Consider the following 18,946-nt stretch of genomic DNA (forward strand, 5'->3'; position numbering starts at 1 on the left):
AACATATTGCTGAACGATCTTTCACAGAGGAGGATCAAAATAAACATCAAAAGTGTTCATAGAACTGAATGAAAGAAGATAAGGCCAAATTTAGAGCAGTTGTGAGCAGATAAGGAAGCTCTGAAATGCTAAGTTCTACAGATTTTTAGGGGAAGAGCTCAGAATTTTTGTAGATAGGACGAGGGGAAGAGCTTCTATTTTGCAATTTATTTAGCTGCAGGTCACCTGCAAAGATCCTTTCTTTACTTTGTATTTCATCCTGGGATCAAAATATTACTTATTTCATTTACTCATAATTCTCTACGGGAACAACAATCCTATCAGAATTTGAAACAATTCCAACCTGAGGTTCCGCAGCTCAATTGGTTATAGCGTCCGGAAAGGTACGGGTTACAATCCTGTCGAAGCCTGAATTTTGCACATTTCTTTTCTGTAATTTCGTTACTGATGCTCACCTGCAAGGATCATGTCTTCACTGATTTGTTACTTTGAACGTCGAGATCAGGGTCTTACTTATTGTGGATTCTGATGAATAACCCCAGCTCGGTATTGGAACAAATTTTTCTTCTGGAAATTTGGTCAGTCACAAGGTATAAGAAAAAAAAATGTTGTTGAGAAGTATCATTACAGTCATTTTTTAGGAGAACACTAAGTCGCGTAACATCCTCAAGTATTTTTACAGTAAATTATCTGAACCAGAAGGAATATTCATACGGCTAATTTGATCGTCTAGGTAAGAGAAGTCCTTAAAAGGATCGTTTTCAGGGGAAGTTACTGTCATTTCGACACCCTGAGTAGAAGTCATCACTGGAGTCTGCCGCTCAGTTTGTTACGGGTCATTCCTTGTCACCAAGAGCAATCCTTTCAGTACCGCTCTCACCCAAACGACCGGACTTCACGAAAAACAAAAACAAAAAATTCAAAATGATAGCTGTATCTAGTCCGACTAAACAAACAAACAAACTAAAAATATAATAAAATATGTGCCTATTGTTCATCGTGCTGTAGGATAGTAGATGAACTTTGTTCGTTGTCTCACGATAGAGTCACTAATGATGTAGATCGCGACGTTTCGACTGCAATACTGCTAGTCTTCATCAGGCGATGAGGTCGATTGTTAACGCGTCGCTATTTGTAGCACTTTGGTAGGCTGCCATTGGTGCATTTCGATCCTCATTACTATTCCGGTCGTTAGATGGTGTTCCCTCATAGGTCCTCATAAATCGGCTGTCGTGTTGTTTGATCGTGGGTATCCAAGCTTCGGGAATGTCGATTCCGCTATCTCTATTGATGTTGTTGGGATGAAGTCTTATATGGATAGCCTCTTTGACCCTACGTGTGTACCAGTGGGGGTCACGATCAATAAACTTAACTTTGCTCCAAATAGGACTATGCCCCGTTTCGTTAGCATTCTCCGAAACCGCAGAGGTCTGAGTGCGATCAAACCGTATGTCTCTGTCATGTTCTTTTATCCTTCCTCGCATTGATCACCCAGTTTCACCGATGTACACTTTGTCGTATTTGCATGAGATCTTGTAAGCGACACCGCCTTGTTTTGATGGTTCCAGGGCGTCTTTAGGTCCTACTAAGTAAGACTTAAGTGTTGTGTTCGACTTGAAAACGGTTGACCGTTTGATTTGTAGCGTGTGCTTCAGGTGCTCTGTAGATTGGAGCCCCAGGTACAACTGTCATGATCTGTTTCTTGAAATTAGCAGTGCTATAATCTGACAGTTTAGCTCGCCATTGATTACCATGTCTCCACAGCAACACATTTGCAGTGCTGATATTACGGTGAAGAATAGGAATGGGGCGTTTTTGGTGGAGGTAGTTTAGTCCTCGAGCCACATCCAGAGCAATAACGGGGATTTCTGTCTGAGAAAGAGATCGTTCCTCTAACAGTGCTCGCAAGCTTGTATCCATGAGCTCTGTGAGAAACAAAGGTGTGTGGTCGTCGTTTGTTGCTCCCTCGAATTGCAATAAATAAGGGTGTCGACATCTCGGGGCAATGTCCATTTCTCGTTCAAAAAACAACCTGCGGTTGTGAGGAGAAAGAATCACATCAGATATCGTTTTTACAGCAACGAGACAATCACAGAACCTTGCTTGGGCAACCTCTCCCCAAGCACCTCTACCGAGGGATTTGGTCGTCCGCTGAATTTGATTACGAGGAATAACCCAGTCTGGTGATCTTTGAGCCTGATTGTCACGTAATATATGCTGAGCTGTTGAAAGGCTTCTTTCTAGTTCATTCTTTTCCCGGTCTTTTACTGTCAGCTGTTCTTCTAGCTCGCCAACTTGTTGTACCGTAATTCCTAATCGTTCTCGCAAAGCAGCAGTTGCTCTGTCTTTCTCTTTGATCTGAAGATCTCTTATTTGTTGATTCATTTCCCTTAATCTCAATTTCGATTCAACTCATTGTTGCTCTTTTCTCTCCGGTTGCTCCCGCATGTTGGTCTTCAGTAACTCTTCCTCTTGTAATTGATCTCGCGCGTTTGTCACCTGCTGACGATCGCACGCAGGTTTCCGTTTTGGCAATCTCTTTTCTTTAACAAGTTAGCCTTTTCCAACTCTTTCTCCCTTAGTTGTGCTTGAGATTGTGAAATCTGCTCTTCTACTACTAGCAGTTTTTGGTATAAGTTCTGTTCTTGTCTAATTTTCTCTTCCAGTTGTTGATTTTTTGTATTCAAGAGAGTTTGCAGGTGTAGATTTATCCCCTCCTTCTCTTGCAACTGGTCATCTTTTTCCCTGAACTGTTCCTGTAAGTTTGATAAACGACGAATTGCCTATTTACATAGGCGGAGAAGATCCTCGGCTGCTTGCAAATGACCGTCATCTTTGTTAAAGAATTTTGAGAATTATGTTTGAAAGAAAGTTTGAGAATCATACAATAAAACTATCAGCTAAAGAAACAAAGTGGACTGGTTCTGGTGTCAGAGCCTGCTTCTCTATTCTCTTACTTTTAATTTTGAAAGATAGCGTTAGGCCTGTTAAGTTAGCAAGAATTTCAAGAACAGGCCCCTGGCCCAATGTGATGTGAAAAACACACGCTCAATGTGTTGGCCAAAACACTTAATTCTCTTAATTCACTTAATTCTCATAGTGTCCCTCTCCACCCAGGAGTATACATGTTGTAAATAGGTACCAGCATATTGTCAGGGAAGCCTGATAAAATACTGGGGCTAGCATCCCATCCTGAGGCAGAAGTGATGCTGCTAGTCCCTTCACACTAAGGAAACCAGAATAAGCTCTGGCTGAATGGGCCACTTAGCTTGAATACAGACTTTACCTTTACCCTTACAGTGATAAACTTTCACATAAAAAAGGCCACTCCTACATCCTTCTACATCCTCTCTCACTTTTTCTTTTCTTAATGGGCACATCTAATTTGTGTTGTTCAGCCTTTTAAGAGTGGGTACCCACTAGGATTAATTCATAAAAGCTCTGTGTTATGCATTTTCTCTATTCTTCCAATTTATTTCAGCAGTAGCTGAGAAATTCAATACTTAATTAAAATACAAAGTATTGTGCCAGGTCCCCTTGTATCCTTTGCCTTGAGAAGATCAAAGGGAAAATAAAATGAGCAGAACAGGGGAGAAACGTATGAGCCTAAATGCACTGTAAACTAAATAATCTTCTCTGTCTTTGCATCAATTCACAATTTGAAACTGCTAAACTAAATATACTCTGTCGTAAATAGGTTAATTCTGAAGACGACTTGAGACATCTCTTAACACTTCTTTATTAGTGGGGATCAATCACCAGCAACACTACAGTACATGCACTTCCAAACTCTACAACAGAAGTGCATATTACGGTTGAACCTGTATTAAACAGTCACTCACAGGGAATAGCTAAATAATCTATAACTATACACCGATATAAAAACTGAAAGACCGTTTTATCACGTTCTTTTTATGTTGAATTTATTTATACAGGACCATGAAGTTTGTAAGTTTTAAAATAATACAGCAACTGCTTGTCACGTTTGGAAAATCACGCAATGTTGCGTGACGCTGCGACCGACATTTTTCATTTGCAGTATGCTCTGCAGGAGAAATGTGGCTTGGCCTCAATCGAGGGAGCTTTTTACGTGGAACACTGATTTGCTGGGATAGTTGTTCACATGTGGGGAAAATCCATTCACCGGGCTCCTCATCTATTTTTGCACAACACCTAAAAGAAGAAAGTCGCGGATTACGTTAATTTTGCTTGGTAATTTTTAACAACTCTGTTAGACCCCAAAAAGAGAAAACACAAAACAAACAAACAAACAAAAAAGACACCTTACCAGTCAAACCAGTAGCAGAAACTCTCGCACTGAATCATGTCGAAGTACCTTGATTGTTTGCAATGATGGCAAAACCAGTCTTCGTACAGTTTTTCGGCTATAAAAAGGAGTAAAATTATTTTAGGAAACTTGTTCAAATCTAAAGAAGGCTGTTCATCACATGACGCTGTTTTGGAAGGTATATGTCTCGTTTACTATTGTATCACACAACTGTTTTAGACAAGGTATTTATACCACTTAAACATAAACCGTGTTTTCTATAAAGTACACGAGCCATCCTAACCTAATTTGCCAACTGCTTTCCAGGCATCATCTGTATAAAAACCTCTTCAAGTCTGCTAAGTTAGCTTCTATTGCCTCTTCGGTTATCAAAGATGCCCTGTCTATATCCAATACGTCAGAAACAGACAGTTTAATGGCAGATTTGACCAGATCTTTAATGGACTGATGTTTTTCCACAGTTAACCAGTGAAGCATTTCTTGCAATCTTACAAAAGAAATTATCGGGTGGTGAGGTGAGACAGGTGTTATATGCAAGTAGAAAATTTTCAAACAATGAAGACTAACATATTTTGTGCGCTATCGTTTTGCAATGTGAAGTCTACAGGTACTTTGATGTTGTTCTGCTCTGATTGCTCATTATTCTTCCAATTCTCAATCATCTCCATCTTCTCTCCCTTAGTTGGTTTTGCCAATCTGATATTTCTCCTCTGTGTCTTTCGTTTAGTGGGAAAAAAAAAACGTTTCTGGACCTCAATCTTTTTGTTGGCAGGTGCATTCCTTTCAGGTATAGCAGCTGAAAATGTACTAGTCATATGCTTGTGCTGCTTGATCGAAGTGAGCAAACTATAAGAGGAGTTGACACTTTTCTCCAACTGTTGCAGCACATCTTCATCTTCGCAGACTTTAACGTCATCGATCATTCTGAGCAATTTCGCTCTGAGGGATCGTTTCGTCCTCTTTATGGCACTCTCCCTATTCTCGCCCACAGTTCTTTAATTAAGACAGTCTCGTAGAAAGTTCATCTCGTTGGTACGGTCGTAGTTTGCAGTATCACTAGATGCCTCCTGGTATTCAGGATCCATGGAACTATTTTCTGGGCGTGGGAACTGACTAGGGTAGTCTTTAGAAACTGAGCTACCATTCAAACATCTGTTCACGAGATGTATGTGTTTCCAAATAGTGCTTGTAATCAAGCAGTCGAGGCAGTTGCAGACATAAAGATGAACACAGACGCAACACCCCTGGAATCTCAACCCACAATTTCTTTCCTCACAAGCACTTGCTATTCGGCAGACTTAATGTGAACTTCTCCTGTCCTCTTCAAGAACTGTCCGTGTATCATCTTCCTCGCAGTTAACAGACTCAACAGGTAAGGACAGGCTCCGTAGGTGACGATCATGTATCATATTTACTCGATCTGTAGATTTCCCCTTGGCTTCTTTGATTAGTCGATCGAAGGTCTTGTCGCGAACATATTTTAATAAATTAAATATGCAGTTATCTAAGCGTTTATTGACTTTCCCTTTTAGGATATCTGTATTTAAAAACTCTGTGGAAGCCTTTCACAAACATGTTCGTGTTGATTCCGAGACCAGTTCTGAAACAATACGCCCACTGATGCTACCGATGGACCCAATCACGCGCAAAATACTTATGGAACGCGACAGCGTTAGAGGAGAGACCCAACCGGTGGAGAAGAGCTCGCAGACACTTATCGAAAAATGATTGGTTCGTCTGCTTTAGGACTGTACAGAACATTTTTTAGATCTCTGCTTCGGTAGATAAGTCGCCAATTTTCTTTCTGAGCTCCAAGTTAATGGCCTTATCCACGTGCCACGTGCATAACAGCTTCTGGGGCCGTGGGACATCATTCATAAAACCCACACACGCGTTGTAGTATTGTGGGGCGATGTTACTCATAAACCATGTGCTCGTGATGGAACCAGCCCAGTTCTTTTTCACCTCACGAAAGAACGTACACATAGCGATGAAATGCCTATGATTAGAAAGGCACCACGCAGCAGGAAATCTTTCGCCATGCTCATCTACCACGAAGCATATAGTAAGAAGGAAGTCGTAAGCGTTGGTACCATGAGTACTGTCACAAAAAATGCCTTTGGTTCCAAATTTCTGAAGCATGTGCCTTTGAAAAGGACTCTGTATTATCAAGACAAAGTCCTCCTTGGATAAATCACTTTCTACCACTTCATCTTGAAACTTGTAGAAGAGTATGAGATTAGTATCTGCTGATTGTTCCCATTCCGTAATCCACGCTAACGCACTATCTTGATCACTAATGTGACGCTGAAAGTCTTTCAGCCCGAAAACTCTTTCAATATTCAACAGACCCTTTTTCCCCAACAAGTGATGCCGAGGGAAGTTATTCTCCGTTACACTATCTCCAACGTCGTCAAGAAATATCTCCCTCGGAACCCCCTGTTGGATTTTTGCCGCAAGCTCTTGCCTTTTTTCTTTTGGTAGCCACGTATGCTGGATTTCTCTTGTGTGGCCATTGTGGGTGTAGCAGATCTCCACTTTTACTTCGCCATTCGTTAGATTAGATACATTAAGTGTGGAAGTACAGTTCCTGTTTATCTTGCAGATTCCTGTGCAAAGAAAAATGCAGAGTATTTCATTATTAAAACTAAATGAATTAACATCGTTTCTGACCGATTGTTTATGCAAGTTTAGTACAATAAAGCAACGATGCAATATTATTTTAAAAAAAGAAACAAATGACCGAAAGAAATACAGAAAGACAGGTAAATAAATATTCCCTATAGCATTGATAAATTAAAATGATATTTATGACAAGTAACTTAGAGGTTTCTCTTAGTTTTGAAACAGACAACTTGAGATGACATGCCTACAAAGAAGGGATTTCTTTCGTTGACCTGAACTTCAACCGTTAGACTTTCCTCTTCTCTTTCCAGTCCTGCGTGGCCTGTAACTCCCACAACGGTTGCACTGGAAATAATCGGCCCTGAGCCCACTGGTTTTTTGTTTCTTTGAACCTGTATTAGTAAATAAGTAAGCATAAAAAGGTTAAGAAATAAGTGAATCAGTGAATGAATAAATGAATTAATCAATCAATTAACTAACAATCAATTACTGGTTGCAAGTGAGAGATGTTAATTGCCTGCTGAGACTGCCCCTATTGTACTTTCTAAGGTTACCGCTTTCTTTAAGTAACACACCTGTCACCTTGACAAAAGAGCAGCCTTCCTACTCCTCAGTGTCCGCTTTCCACGTCTCAAATTCTAAGAGAAAGATATGCTATGTGTCATGTGGGACTCGTCTAATAGTCTGAAATAAGTAGATATGAAAGTTGTAATTAGAGATGTTTAATAAAAAAAAAAGGCTGAGCGAACCTTACCGTTAGCATTTTGCATTTGCAATATTTAAGTCCTGGATATTACGCAGTGTCCTGTAGACAAATGCTTCTTTAGGTCCTTAATCCTGGAACATCGATGGCCACACTCAAGACATAAACACTTCCCACAATGGAACGCTCTCTTCCCGACAGCCCTAGTATGTTTTCTGTCGATATGTCTCTTCATTTTTGATAGTTTTACACAAGAATAGTCACATTCAGGACATTGATGAGACTTCCCGGTTCCTCTATGCTTCTTTCCATTACCTGGCCTATACTTTGGGCTGTCATCACAGTTTCTCTTCTCATCACAAGTGACTCCATCGTCGTCAGTTGCTCTGTCAAGATCGGCCTTGTTTTTTCCATCTTTCTCTCCACCCACTCTCTTAACAGGAATAACACGGTATTTCTCTTAACTGGCCTTGTCATTTCTGTTTTCACTTTTGTTGACTTTTTTTCATTGATCATCGATATCTTGTAATTGTTCTTTGTTGAGGATTTTATGCTCTGCTTCACTGTTGCTTTGAGCGCCCTCAGTTCTGCCTTCCCTTTCCGCTTTTCTTTGAATACAAAGTCCCATCCCATTGCCTCTGCGGTGTTGTCATTTGTCTCCTTTTGATGACGGTACTCTAGGAGTGTGCAAGTGCGAATCGGAGTCTGACTGGCTCTCGTGTCTAAGTTCGGGGCGAAGAAAAGAAGAAGAAACCACATGATCAAGGTTAATTGATTCCTCACCGATCCATCCCATCATCACTCTACGCAAATACTTTGCATAGCGCCTTAGGGCACTTATGAAGACATTTGAAGTTGACATTGTCTGCGATTGACCTGAAGTGGTAATGTGTGAAAAAAAAACGGTCGGGCTGTACCGGCATAAACAGCCATAATCAACACTACAACGCCGCAGATATTAGAGCATGTCTGAGGGGCACTGGAACATTGGAAAGCAACATTGGAAAGGCAATGCGTGTGCAGTTGCCGTAAAAGAGTATGCACTTATTGATTGAGTGGGAGGGAAAATACCGACCGAGCGCAGCAAGATCCATGCGTCATGACTGAGAGCCAAATATTTTCCTGATTTCGATTTTCTAATGAACACCTTTATATTATTTTACTCCAACACGTCTATTAATTATTAAAAGAAAGTTCATTTTAAAAATTGCAATCTAAGAAAAATTGTATTTAACTGAGTCAAAGCCAAAGCCAAAGATCACCACTCGATTTCGAACCAGCGCGACACAGCTAGTTTATCTTTATTCTGCAGCATCACCATTCTTTCAAATTTTCAAATCGGTCACAAATATTTCAAACCATTTTCATTTTCCGAAGAATTTTCATTTTGCTCATGTTCAAGCCTGTTCTACACACATTTTGGGTTCCACGCCACGGAGAACTGGGTTCCCTTTTACGAGTCTCTCCTGATTTCCAGATGGAATACAGCAGAGCCCCCCAAGAATCCGGAAATTTAAAAATGGTTCGAGTTAGCGGGGGATTCGAGTTATCTGTTGGCCTGTCCCGATTGTGCTCGACAAATTTTGAGCAACTTTTGGCGTTTGGGGCAAATTTTTGCAGTTCTAGCAACCTAGAGAAATTTTTGCCTTTCTGAGCAAGTGAATAGATTCAGAGCACAAAAAACGAAAAAGTCAACGATTTCATAGAAAAGGGTAATTTAGTACTATCAAATGAGTTGATAAAGGGTCCTCAATAGAATTCTTCAATCCCGCGATCCCGACGGTTTATGCCGGCCAATCCCGATCACGATCATACAATTTTGTCTTAGTCTATTTCCTAACCGTAGGAGGAGGGCTATTTCGGTGGGTGATGATTTTCTCAACCAGCGTTGAACTTTTGAAGTCTATGATCACCGTTAGGCGTAAGTTTATCTCTTTTCACCAGAATGATAATATCGTTCATTTTAGAAGTTTTCAAAGTAGTTTTTTGAATAACGTACGCTATAGTCTCGGTAACGACTTCCTCTATAAAAATCACCGATCACGGACAAACGCATTACAGACAGGTCGGTATCAAAGAACGAATAAATAATGTCAAAAAGTGAATTAAACACAAAACGTGACGGCAATCCCATAGTTTCATAACAAGGGAGATAAAGACGAATTGACCTAACACATTCAGCTGTTGAAGCGAATACTTCCTCCGCAGCGGGAACCTCAGTCTTCTGATGTGAAAATCAGCCTCTCGCTCCAAAGATGGAATGTCACCATCATCACACGGGGAATCGCACTCAAATATTCCATCTTCCTCTTCGTCTTGTTTCCCGCTGTTTTCTTGCTACTCCTCGAAGTCAGAGCGTTCGAGGCTGACCGGTTCGCCGGGCTGTATAAGTCTCTGATAGAGGTACGACGGGGAGTTCCAGCTCTTGCCATCGTTGTTTATGCCCAGTCCCTCATCTTCTGTATGCTCTGTGGTATTTAAACACGAATGTCAATGTAACTACAAAGCTAATGTCTTCGTGTTTAATATAATAAAATACAATGAAAATACAAATTGTAGTAGAAATAGAAGATTTACATGCCTACCAAATAATACATTAATAAAATATAAGATACTATAAAATAGGATGTAATTAACGATATATATAAAAATACATGCTTGTGATATTCAAATGTTAAAATTGACAAAACTAAGAATTTTCCTCTTAAATTCATATAAGTCCTCGCAAGCTCTCAGGCCATCAGACAGGGAATTCAATAGTTTAGCAGCCAAGTAATTAAAAGAATGTAGACCATACACTGTTGTTCTCGGCTTAGAAAGTGACAAGATGTGGCGACCACGTAGGTTGTAATATGCAGAACGAGGAGTAAACATGGTTCTCATATAAGAACCTAATCGATACTTTGCACGATTCACTATACAATCAGGAGAACATTTTTCCAATAAACTTTCTCTATATCATTTTCTACTTCTATGGACTTCTGAAAAGCACGTTTTGCTCAAAAAAGCACCACGTGACTAATGCGTTATCCGAATAAAACGAATTAAAGCCTATTTTAATACGAATTTTCTATTTCGAAGCACCTGGAGTATGATCTTAAGGTCAGCCCTCTAAAATGGCACCTGCACTGAGATTTTTGTCAAACTTTACCCATTGATTGTTTACCTTGTAGGAATGTAAATTTTGAAATAAAAAAGGGAGGTCTCAGTTTTCATTTTGGGGCAGCATTACCAAGTATGCGTATCAAATACTTACTAAAATATCTTGAAAATTATAGTTACTAGTTCCCACTACATTCACGTTTCCAAAAATTGAATTCATTTTCCTACACAGAGAATTCGTTGTATTTATTTTACGGATAGATAATAAGAGCCCAACACCAAGGGAGAGAGAAAATGATAGATCAAGCTCCTCGTTTGAAGAAAGTGACAATTGAACTCTCTGGTGAGCAACGAGCAGAAAGAAAAGGCCACTCGAAAATTTTAATTTCGCGTAGTGGTCGGGTGTAAAATCATGCGCAGTAAGGATGTTCAATGTAATGTTAGGAATGACCTTAAAAGTGCAAGGTATCCGTAACATAAATAATGGGCATCAAACCAATCACACGCCATTCATCATCATCATATTTTTTTATTTGCCTTATTTACTTAATACAAAAAAAATTTATTTACAGCGGTTATAGCTAGAAGGCGAGGAGACCCAGGAAGCCACCGGGCTTATGGGAGAGCCACCTCACTTAAATTAATAAATAAAGTAAAGAAAAAGAGCTGCGAATGTGCGGCTAGGCCAATTCAAGGATTATTTCAGTAAAAACTCTTGCATTTTCGTCTTAAAACTAAGAAGGTTTGACGAACGAGTGACTGAAACAGGAAGAGAGTTCCAAATTTTAGGACCTTGGCAAAGAATTGTAAATTGCTTAAGATTTGTACGGCACAAATGCGTTCGATAATTACTGGCTGTTCTGGTACCATAGTTGTGAATTTGGCTATTCGTTACAAAAAGATTGAGAAGCAATGGAGGCAATAAGTTATTTCTATATTAAAACATGAATTTGGCGATTTCAAACGTATTGACTCTGAAAATATCTAAAATTCCTAGTTTGGAGAATAAAGGAGCGGATTTAAACACGTGCCGAAAATGGTTCAGCTGGAACAAGAGAATATAAAATGATATTCTCCCTCATTTCAAACCTTACCAAAAATACGACAAGGGTCTTCGTTTAAAATGTAAATCTAGGTGAGGGCGTTTTTGAGAACTGAGCTACAAAAGAAATCATAAAACTAATTTGTTCATAAACTCTATTTGCATAACTCTAAAATGACAACCTCCCGCGTTGTAAACGCTTTTAGCTGACGATACACTTATCACTTTCCATTCCCTCGGAAATTAATCAATCTAATCATGTCTCATTTTTTTCAGGGGGGAAATACACAAGAGGCGTCCCTCCATAACATATGTGCCATTACAATTACATTGGTAATTGCAGAATTACGTTAATTCTACTAAAAGCAAAACCAACCAAACCTATTTTAAACAGGTTCCTCAAGTTCATCAGTGATCTCCTGTATGCTTGGTCTCGCTTCAGGCTCTAATTGCAAACATTTCCGGATAAGGGCTCGATTCAATTTGTTTTTAACCATGACGACTTGCCGATCACGCCTTATTGGATCTGGCAATTCCCGGATGCACATCTCACAGAGGAGGACACCAAAACTGTACACATCAACCTGAAAAAGATAAAGGAAAAAAATGAGAGGAAAACACAACACTGCACTAAAGTTTCTTATGTCGGATAAGTCAAAATGTCTCAATCCATATCTACCTCGAGATAAGCGACAATACTTGATTATATAAACCCCATGGCAAACTCGATTAGTATTCCTTTGTATTCAAGTAGATTAGCCCAACTACCATTGTCAGTATGTCTCAGGATCAAAAAAACCTAACTCAAAGATGACACTAGTTGGGCTAATATACATGAGTATAGTAGAATACCAATCCGGCCTGCTATTTATACCTACAGTCTATTTTATGTCAACACAATACAAAGCCCTGACCTTCTAACGGTATTAACAAAATTAATGTGATCCCGTGAAATGACCCACTCAGGGGACTGTTGTCGTTGATATTCACGCAACTCATCCTGAGCTGTGGACAGAGTTGCTTCCAATTCATTCATTTCCTGGTCTTTTTCCTTTAGTTGTTGCCTCAAGACAGTAGCTTGATTCTGTAAATTAGCACCCTCTTATTTTTTCTCTTGTAGCTTCCCCTGGAAAGTCATCATTTGCTGGGTTACACCTCTCAGTTGTTCATTTCTCTCTTGTATTTTCCCACGCAGGTTTGTCAGCTGTTGCTCCGTCTCAGCTAATTGTTTCCTTAAAGTTTCTTCAAGTAGTTCTTTTTTCCTCAGCTGTTCATATACGCTGGTATCTCTCAACTCTTTCTCTCGTACTTCTGCTTGCAAATGTGTCACCTGCTCCTTCAGTTCTCTCACCAGCCTGTGATCATTTCCCTCTTGCTCATCTTTCTCCGTCAGTCGCCGGTCTGTTCATAAGATGAGAAATCTAAAATTTACTGTAAATTTTAGACACTGTGCCTGGCCGGAAGTGAAAAATCTATTCTTGTTCACAAGTTGAACTCTCGTTGGGCCATCATCAGAACATGTCTTGAAATGAGAAAATGTTACAGTCATCGATAGTGCTTGAAGAAGGTTTGCAATAACTTGACATAGGCACTCTTGAATTTTGAAGTTTCTTGTTTAGTTCACCAAAAACGCACCTCTAAAACGATGTATTTTTTTTGTTTTCTGTGATGATAAATGATAACCCTACAAAGAGCAAGCCGATAAGGAAGAGGTGCATTTGAACGCCTACAAAATGAAGCGTGCAACCAAAAACCAAATCAGCATTCTTGCAAACGAAAAAAATTCATAAAGCCTACCTAGCTTTTAAATAACACTAAGTGCCCCATGTATGACACATGGGGCACCTAGTTGCAACAACATACACCTGATATATTCAATAGTTCAATACTGTTTGTCTCTTAAGAAAAGTTGTTTAGGCGCTCCTTTTATAATTCCGCATCTTCAATAGTCACAACTTCCGAAGCTGCATTCAAGATTTTAACGATAACCTCGGCCTAAAGACCAGAAAATGTTATAAAATATATCAAAGCTAACAATTCACCATGAAATGCACTTCCCAGCTTCTTATTTATAAGACAACCCCAGAATATCCGCGTCACCCACAAACCCATCACTACACTGTGTCAGTTGCTGACGTTACTTTACGTTTAATTCCAACAACAGCAACTTTAGTAAAGTCTGTAGACTGTTCGGCCTCAGGAACACCTTCTAATAACTCGCCTCGCAAAACTTGCATTGGTGAAGACCTTGTCGTAAGGCCGAGGGACAACATGTCTTTTTCAACTGCGTGTCCGACATGATCACGTAGAAGAATATACTTAATTCTGAGCTCTTCCATTTCGTGCCGAGTATAAAGGAACGATAACTTCACCTTCTCTGTGAACAAATCATGCATTGATCGCAATGAAAAGGGAGGAACAACGCCATCTTTCTAGGAATTTCCTTGCATCGTTCTTATGAAGATTAGGTATGAGCTATTACAACCTTAACATTACGTCATCTTCTAAAGAGAAAGTTGGGTCTACAATTCGCACGTGCCTTTTCTTATTCCTTGTGATAATGGTTTTATGTGATCCGTACCTGATTTCGATTTCTAATCAATACCTTTAGATAATTCTACACCATTACGTCAACTAATCGTTAAAAGAAAGTTCATTTTGAAAATTGCAATTAATAAAAGATTGTGTTCGACCGAATCAAAGCCAAAGACCACCCCACTCGTGGGCGGATTGCAGAACCAGCGCGTCACAGCAGAGATTTATCTTTCTTCTGCAGCATCACCATTGCTTTCAAATTTTCAAATCGGGACACAAATATTTCATACTATTTTCACTTTCCAAAGAATTTTCATTTGCCGTATGTTCAAGCTTGTTTTACACACATTTTGGGTTTCAAGCCGCGGAGAGCTGGGTGCCTTTTACGAGTCTTTCCTGGTATCCCACTGTAAGGGCCTGTTTACATGGAGGTGGGGGACCCCAGGTAGGTGAGGTAACCCGCTTAGCCGTGGTCGAAAAATAAAACGCATTCACATGCAATCTTACTACCCCGGGGTGCTGGGGTGAGGTTTCTTGAGGTTGTTGTTGCGCTTGAAATTAAGGAGTTTGAGGACGAAAGCTTAATTCTCGGACACATATGTATTTATTCATGAAAGCGTCACGCGTTGTGTTACGCAGTGTTTGACTTCGCAAGGAACCGTTGACTTAATACGTTACACGGAAAAGTTTGGGAAACCAAATATGGTCGATTTACAATGATAAATATTCTGAAATGTGAACATTTTACACTCCTTGTGTGTCCGTTGCGGTTTCTGGTGATTTCTGCCATGAGACGGCAAGGAAATGTACAAAAATTTAAAAGATACATGTGTCACTTTTGAGCTTTTTGCCATGAATGCGACCCCAGCTAGGCGGGTTACCCCACCTTGACACGTTTACATGGCAAATTGTCACCCCGGCTGACAAGGTTACCCTACCTGGCAGACCGGGTAACCCGCCTAGGCGGGTCACCCCATCTAAACGTGATCAAAAATTGCGAAATTATATGGACAGGCGGGTTACCCCACCTAGGCGGGTTACCTCACCTATCTGAGGTCCCTCACCTCCATGTAAACAGGCCCTTATACAGCACAATACGCTAACTCGAAATCCCGAGAAAAATGGAAAATGGTTCGAGTCATATTTAAGTTATCTGTTGGCCTGTTCCGATTGTGCTCAGCAATTTCGGAGCAACTTTTGGCGTTTGGGGCAACCGTTTCCAGTTTCGGCAACCTAACGTTGAAATGTTTGCCTTTCCGATCAATTATATATTTAGAGCATGTATAAAGTACGAGAAAGTCAACGATTTGATAGGAGACTTCGCTTTCTGCGAATTTCTTGAATGTTAAACACCGGTCCCTTTTAACACAGCCTGTCACTTGACCACGTTTCGCCGGACAATTACGATCCTTATATTTCGTCCGTGCCCGGGGGTTAAGAGTTTGAACCTTGCCAGGGTGGGGTGGGGAATTTTTACTGGAACTGACAAGTCTTTGAAGCGGGATATAGATGTTTTATCTTTTAATATGAACGTGTTCAAAGGTAAAGAGTTCGCTCTCGCCATAAGAAAAGAAGGCTCAGAAGTTAGGTCTATGACAAAGTTACGGGCCTCTCAATCGTGGAATTTGAGAGTTTTTTTTTATCTTTGAGATTAAACGTATTTATTTGCACCTTAAACTTGGAGAGAAAACTCAATGACATTGACTAATCTCATAAGTTAAATGAAATAAAGTGTAACGTCTCCCTTCGCTCATGGAGAATAACGCCTTCACAAAGTTGATACAGCGATCTAAACAGCGTATGCAACAGCAGAACTTTACTCGCTATTTTATTCCGATTGTCTATATTTAAGTCTAACCCTAAAAGACTATTATAAATTGAAATAATACCAGCGTGAATTTATTAAACGCTTGGTTTATGTAGGGTTATGCGTTCATAGAATTATAAAGCCCTTAGTAAGTTTGGAGAGCACTAAGATAAAGATAGATAAAGTCGTTCTTGACTGTGCCTCAAGCAAACGTTACTCATTTTTTGCACTCTCCAAACTACCTGCTCGCTTCATAACTCGATGAATACACGCTGACTAAAAGAACCAGTCAAACGATATGTACATACATTCGTAAACTTTAGCTAAACACGCATTACAACTTCACGTCGATTTAAGTGTGTACCCACGCTTCGTAGTTCGTTAAGTATTCAAATATTCATGCTATTGTTTAGGTTCTCGTCGGATTTCACTCGGAGATGTAAGACCGCTATAGAAATCGGAACGCCCTTTGATGACATGTGTGGCAATTTCTTGTGTTTATCGTCCAAAAACAAAAAATAACTTCAATTCCGCAAAAATTTGCTTTTAATTTCTTAACCAAACAGCAACGAACGCCGAATTTGACAGACACCATGCTTCTATAATTTAACACAAGTTAGGTAAACCGCCTCGCGTATGCGAACGGCAATGGCAAGAATTGAATTTTGTCGTCTACCTTTCAGCCTTTGGAGCAGTTCGTTAGCGTTCACAGCAATGAAATACATCAGACAAAAACAATAGCTTAAATGTAAACAACAGAAGTTTGGAGTTAATTGACAAAAACGGCTGTGACTAAAAGTAGAACGGGAAAGTAGGACTGGGACTCGGGGACGTGGGACGCGGGACTCGGGACTCGGGGACTCGGAGACGTGGGACGTGGGACGTAGGACGCGGGAACTCAGGGAAGCGCGGGGACTCGGGGACGTGATAAACAAACAACACCTGAATTTGTAAAGTATAATTTCGGTGGTCTCGAGGAAGGTGTAATATGCTGGAGAGCTTTTCGGGTGACTCTACATCGAAGGCGTTCGTCGAAGGTAAGAGTACACGGTAATTTTGGTCGTTGGGGAAATAATGAAACCTGCGAATATTGCGAAAGCCCGTGAAAGGATGACATCTAAAAGCTGATGGCAATTTTTGAATAAGACACTAGAATGCGTAATGATGGCGGCGACCAATCAATCCTCTTTAAACAAATCGGAGATTGACTTCCTTGAGGAAAACCTTGAAAATTGTTCTGTTGAAAACCAGTACTTCGTGGGTTATTTCAATGGAAAGAGATAAGTTGGAGGATATGCTCGAGAGTTTTCTTCTTAGTAGTTCCACATGCTTTGTAAAGAAGGCCTTGCACTGAAAGGACTTAAATCACAAAAGGTTTTCGAAAAATGGTGGGCAGTTTCTTTTATTTTTAACGGAATTTTTGCTTTTATCAATTCAGTGTGGGCCCTGTAGAGACTCGATCTTTTGAAGGCAATTTTGTAAAAACTTACGCAATGCACCGGGCGGAAAAGTGTTGAAATATTTAAAGGTATTTCATATAAAGGAAAGCACTTGGAAAACACTCTAAGTGCGTAATCTAGTATACCGAAATACTTTTTCAAATTATGCATTTGCAGCGTCTCCCGTCTTTGAACACAATGGTGGTAATGTACCGATCCAATTTTTCGGCAAACCGTTTACCGTTTACCATCTAAGCGATGAAACTCGGCATTGCCTCCACACATCAACAAAGATGAGAATTCCTTTTGAAAACAGAGTTTGAAATATAATAAAACGTACCAGTAGCATTCGATTTTTGCATAACCCGCGAAACTGTTTTAATTTTTTTAGGTATTTTAGTGGAGGAATCCATCGAACTTTTCGCATATTGAGGAAACAAAATCGGGTAGGTCATTTACATCCATTTACTTCAGAATTCCCCATAAACGTAGGGTGTATACAATTCCTGAAATTCCCCTTCGTTATTTCACGAATCATTTGACGTTTCAGTGTTGACAAATTTTTCGTATTACGTAAGTAAAAAACATTGAACTTCTCTCAACGGACTCAACGCTGCAAGGAGAATCTTTCCCATAATTTACTTTTTAAGAGACGAAGTTACCGTCTAAAATTCAAACGTTACTGTTAGGCTTATTGGCGCATTGATAACCTAGTAAATAGCTCAAACATACTGAAAAAGTTTTTATCAGTTTTGGTATATCTTTATCTGTGAGCCACATGTGACTAAACAAAAACAGAGCAGTGTGGTTTGATGGCTTGTTTTCATGAATCTAGGATTTTGGGAATCGGTATAAACTACACGATCACGCATTAAGTGATATTTCTTCTTTTAATGATTGATACTGGAAGAAAATAGTAACGGTGTCATGCTATTTTATGTGTCCGCTCACGGGTAAAAATCCCGTGAAAATTGTTCAAAAGAAATATATCACAGTAGTTATTTTATGACAAACACAAAATACTCAAAACAAAATCAAGAAACTACTGCAGGACCTCAAGGCTCCTTTGTTCAGGACGATCTTGTACATCTCAGGTTTGAACTTTTCGTGGGAACAAGTGCTGAAGCTTACATAACCTATTTTGAATTTAATCGCTGAACTATAAACTTGTGTGTTCGGCCCTCGACGAACGCCTCCGATATAGCGTCACCCGAGCTTGTCAGTAGTAGCCGATGATTTCCAGCGTCCATCGTTCGGCCGGATATGTTTTCTTGCCTGTTTGACCGTGAGAACTCTGAGTACAGAATAGTTTCAACGCAGGGGGTTTTAAACATCGTAAGCAGCCATGGAGGACTTTCCTGTTAAGTAACTGTGTTTTCTTCCTCATTCTTTTTTAGCAGGGATA

At 39.9% G+C, this 18,946-nt stretch overlaps 2 protein-coding genes and 2 long non-coding RNA genes across 4 annotated transcripts; all 4 read right to left on the reverse strand.

Annotated features, from left to right (window-relative positions):
- Nucleotides 1-1,596: 1,596 nt before the first annotated feature.
- LOC149048180 (uncharacterized) lies at nucleotides 1,597-2,481 on the reverse strand. Its single transcript, XM_089202303.1, has one exon. It carries the CDS (start codon nucleotides 2,383-2,385, stop codon nucleotides 1,597-1,599), a length of 789 nt encoding a protein of 262 aa, XP_089058429.1. The 5' UTR covers nucleotides 2,386-2,481.
- Nucleotides 2,482-3,370: 889 nt separating this feature from the next.
- Nucleotides 3,371-6,151, reverse strand: LOC113678964 (uncharacterized). The gene is made up of 3 exons (XR_003446938.2): nucleotides 4,572-6,151; nucleotides 4,289-4,385; nucleotides 3,371-4,173 (listed from the first exon to the last, which is right to left on the reverse strand). It is a non-coding gene; the product is annotated as an uncharacterized LOC113678964 (long non-coding RNA).
- A 351-nt stretch (nucleotides 6,152-6,502) lies between these two features.
- Nucleotides 6,503-9,944, reverse strand: LOC149048181 (uncharacterized). The gene is made up of 5 exons (XM_089201705.1): nucleotides 9,785-9,944; nucleotides 7,668-8,338; nucleotides 7,489-7,551; nucleotides 7,186-7,305; nucleotides 6,503-6,897 (listed from the first exon to the last, which is right to left on the reverse strand). The coding sequence occupies exon 2, from the start codon at nucleotides 8,247-8,249 to the stop codon at nucleotides 7,863-7,865; it is 387 nt and encodes a 128-aa protein (XP_089057831.1). The 5' UTR covers nucleotides 8,250-8,338; nucleotides 9,785-9,944; the 3' UTR covers nucleotides 6,503-6,897; nucleotides 7,186-7,305; nucleotides 7,489-7,551; nucleotides 7,668-7,862.
- A 2,266-nt stretch (nucleotides 9,945-12,210) lies between these two features.
- LOC149048182 (uncharacterized) lies at nucleotides 12,211-13,417 on the reverse strand. The gene is made up of 2 exons (XR_016185252.1): nucleotides 12,675-13,417; nucleotides 12,211-12,344 (listed from the first exon to the last, which is right to left on the reverse strand). It is a non-coding gene; the product is annotated as an uncharacterized LOC149048182 (long non-coding RNA).
- Nucleotides 13,418-18,946: the final 5,529 nt, after the last annotated feature.

The sequence above is a fragment of the Pocillopora damicornis genome, chromosome 3, assembly GCF_964200805.1.
Source record: "Pocillopora damicornis chromosome 3, jaPocDami1.2, whole genome shotgun sequence".
NCBI lineage: Eukaryota > Metazoa > Cnidaria > Anthozoa > Scleractinia > Pocilloporidae > Pocillopora > Pocillopora damicornis.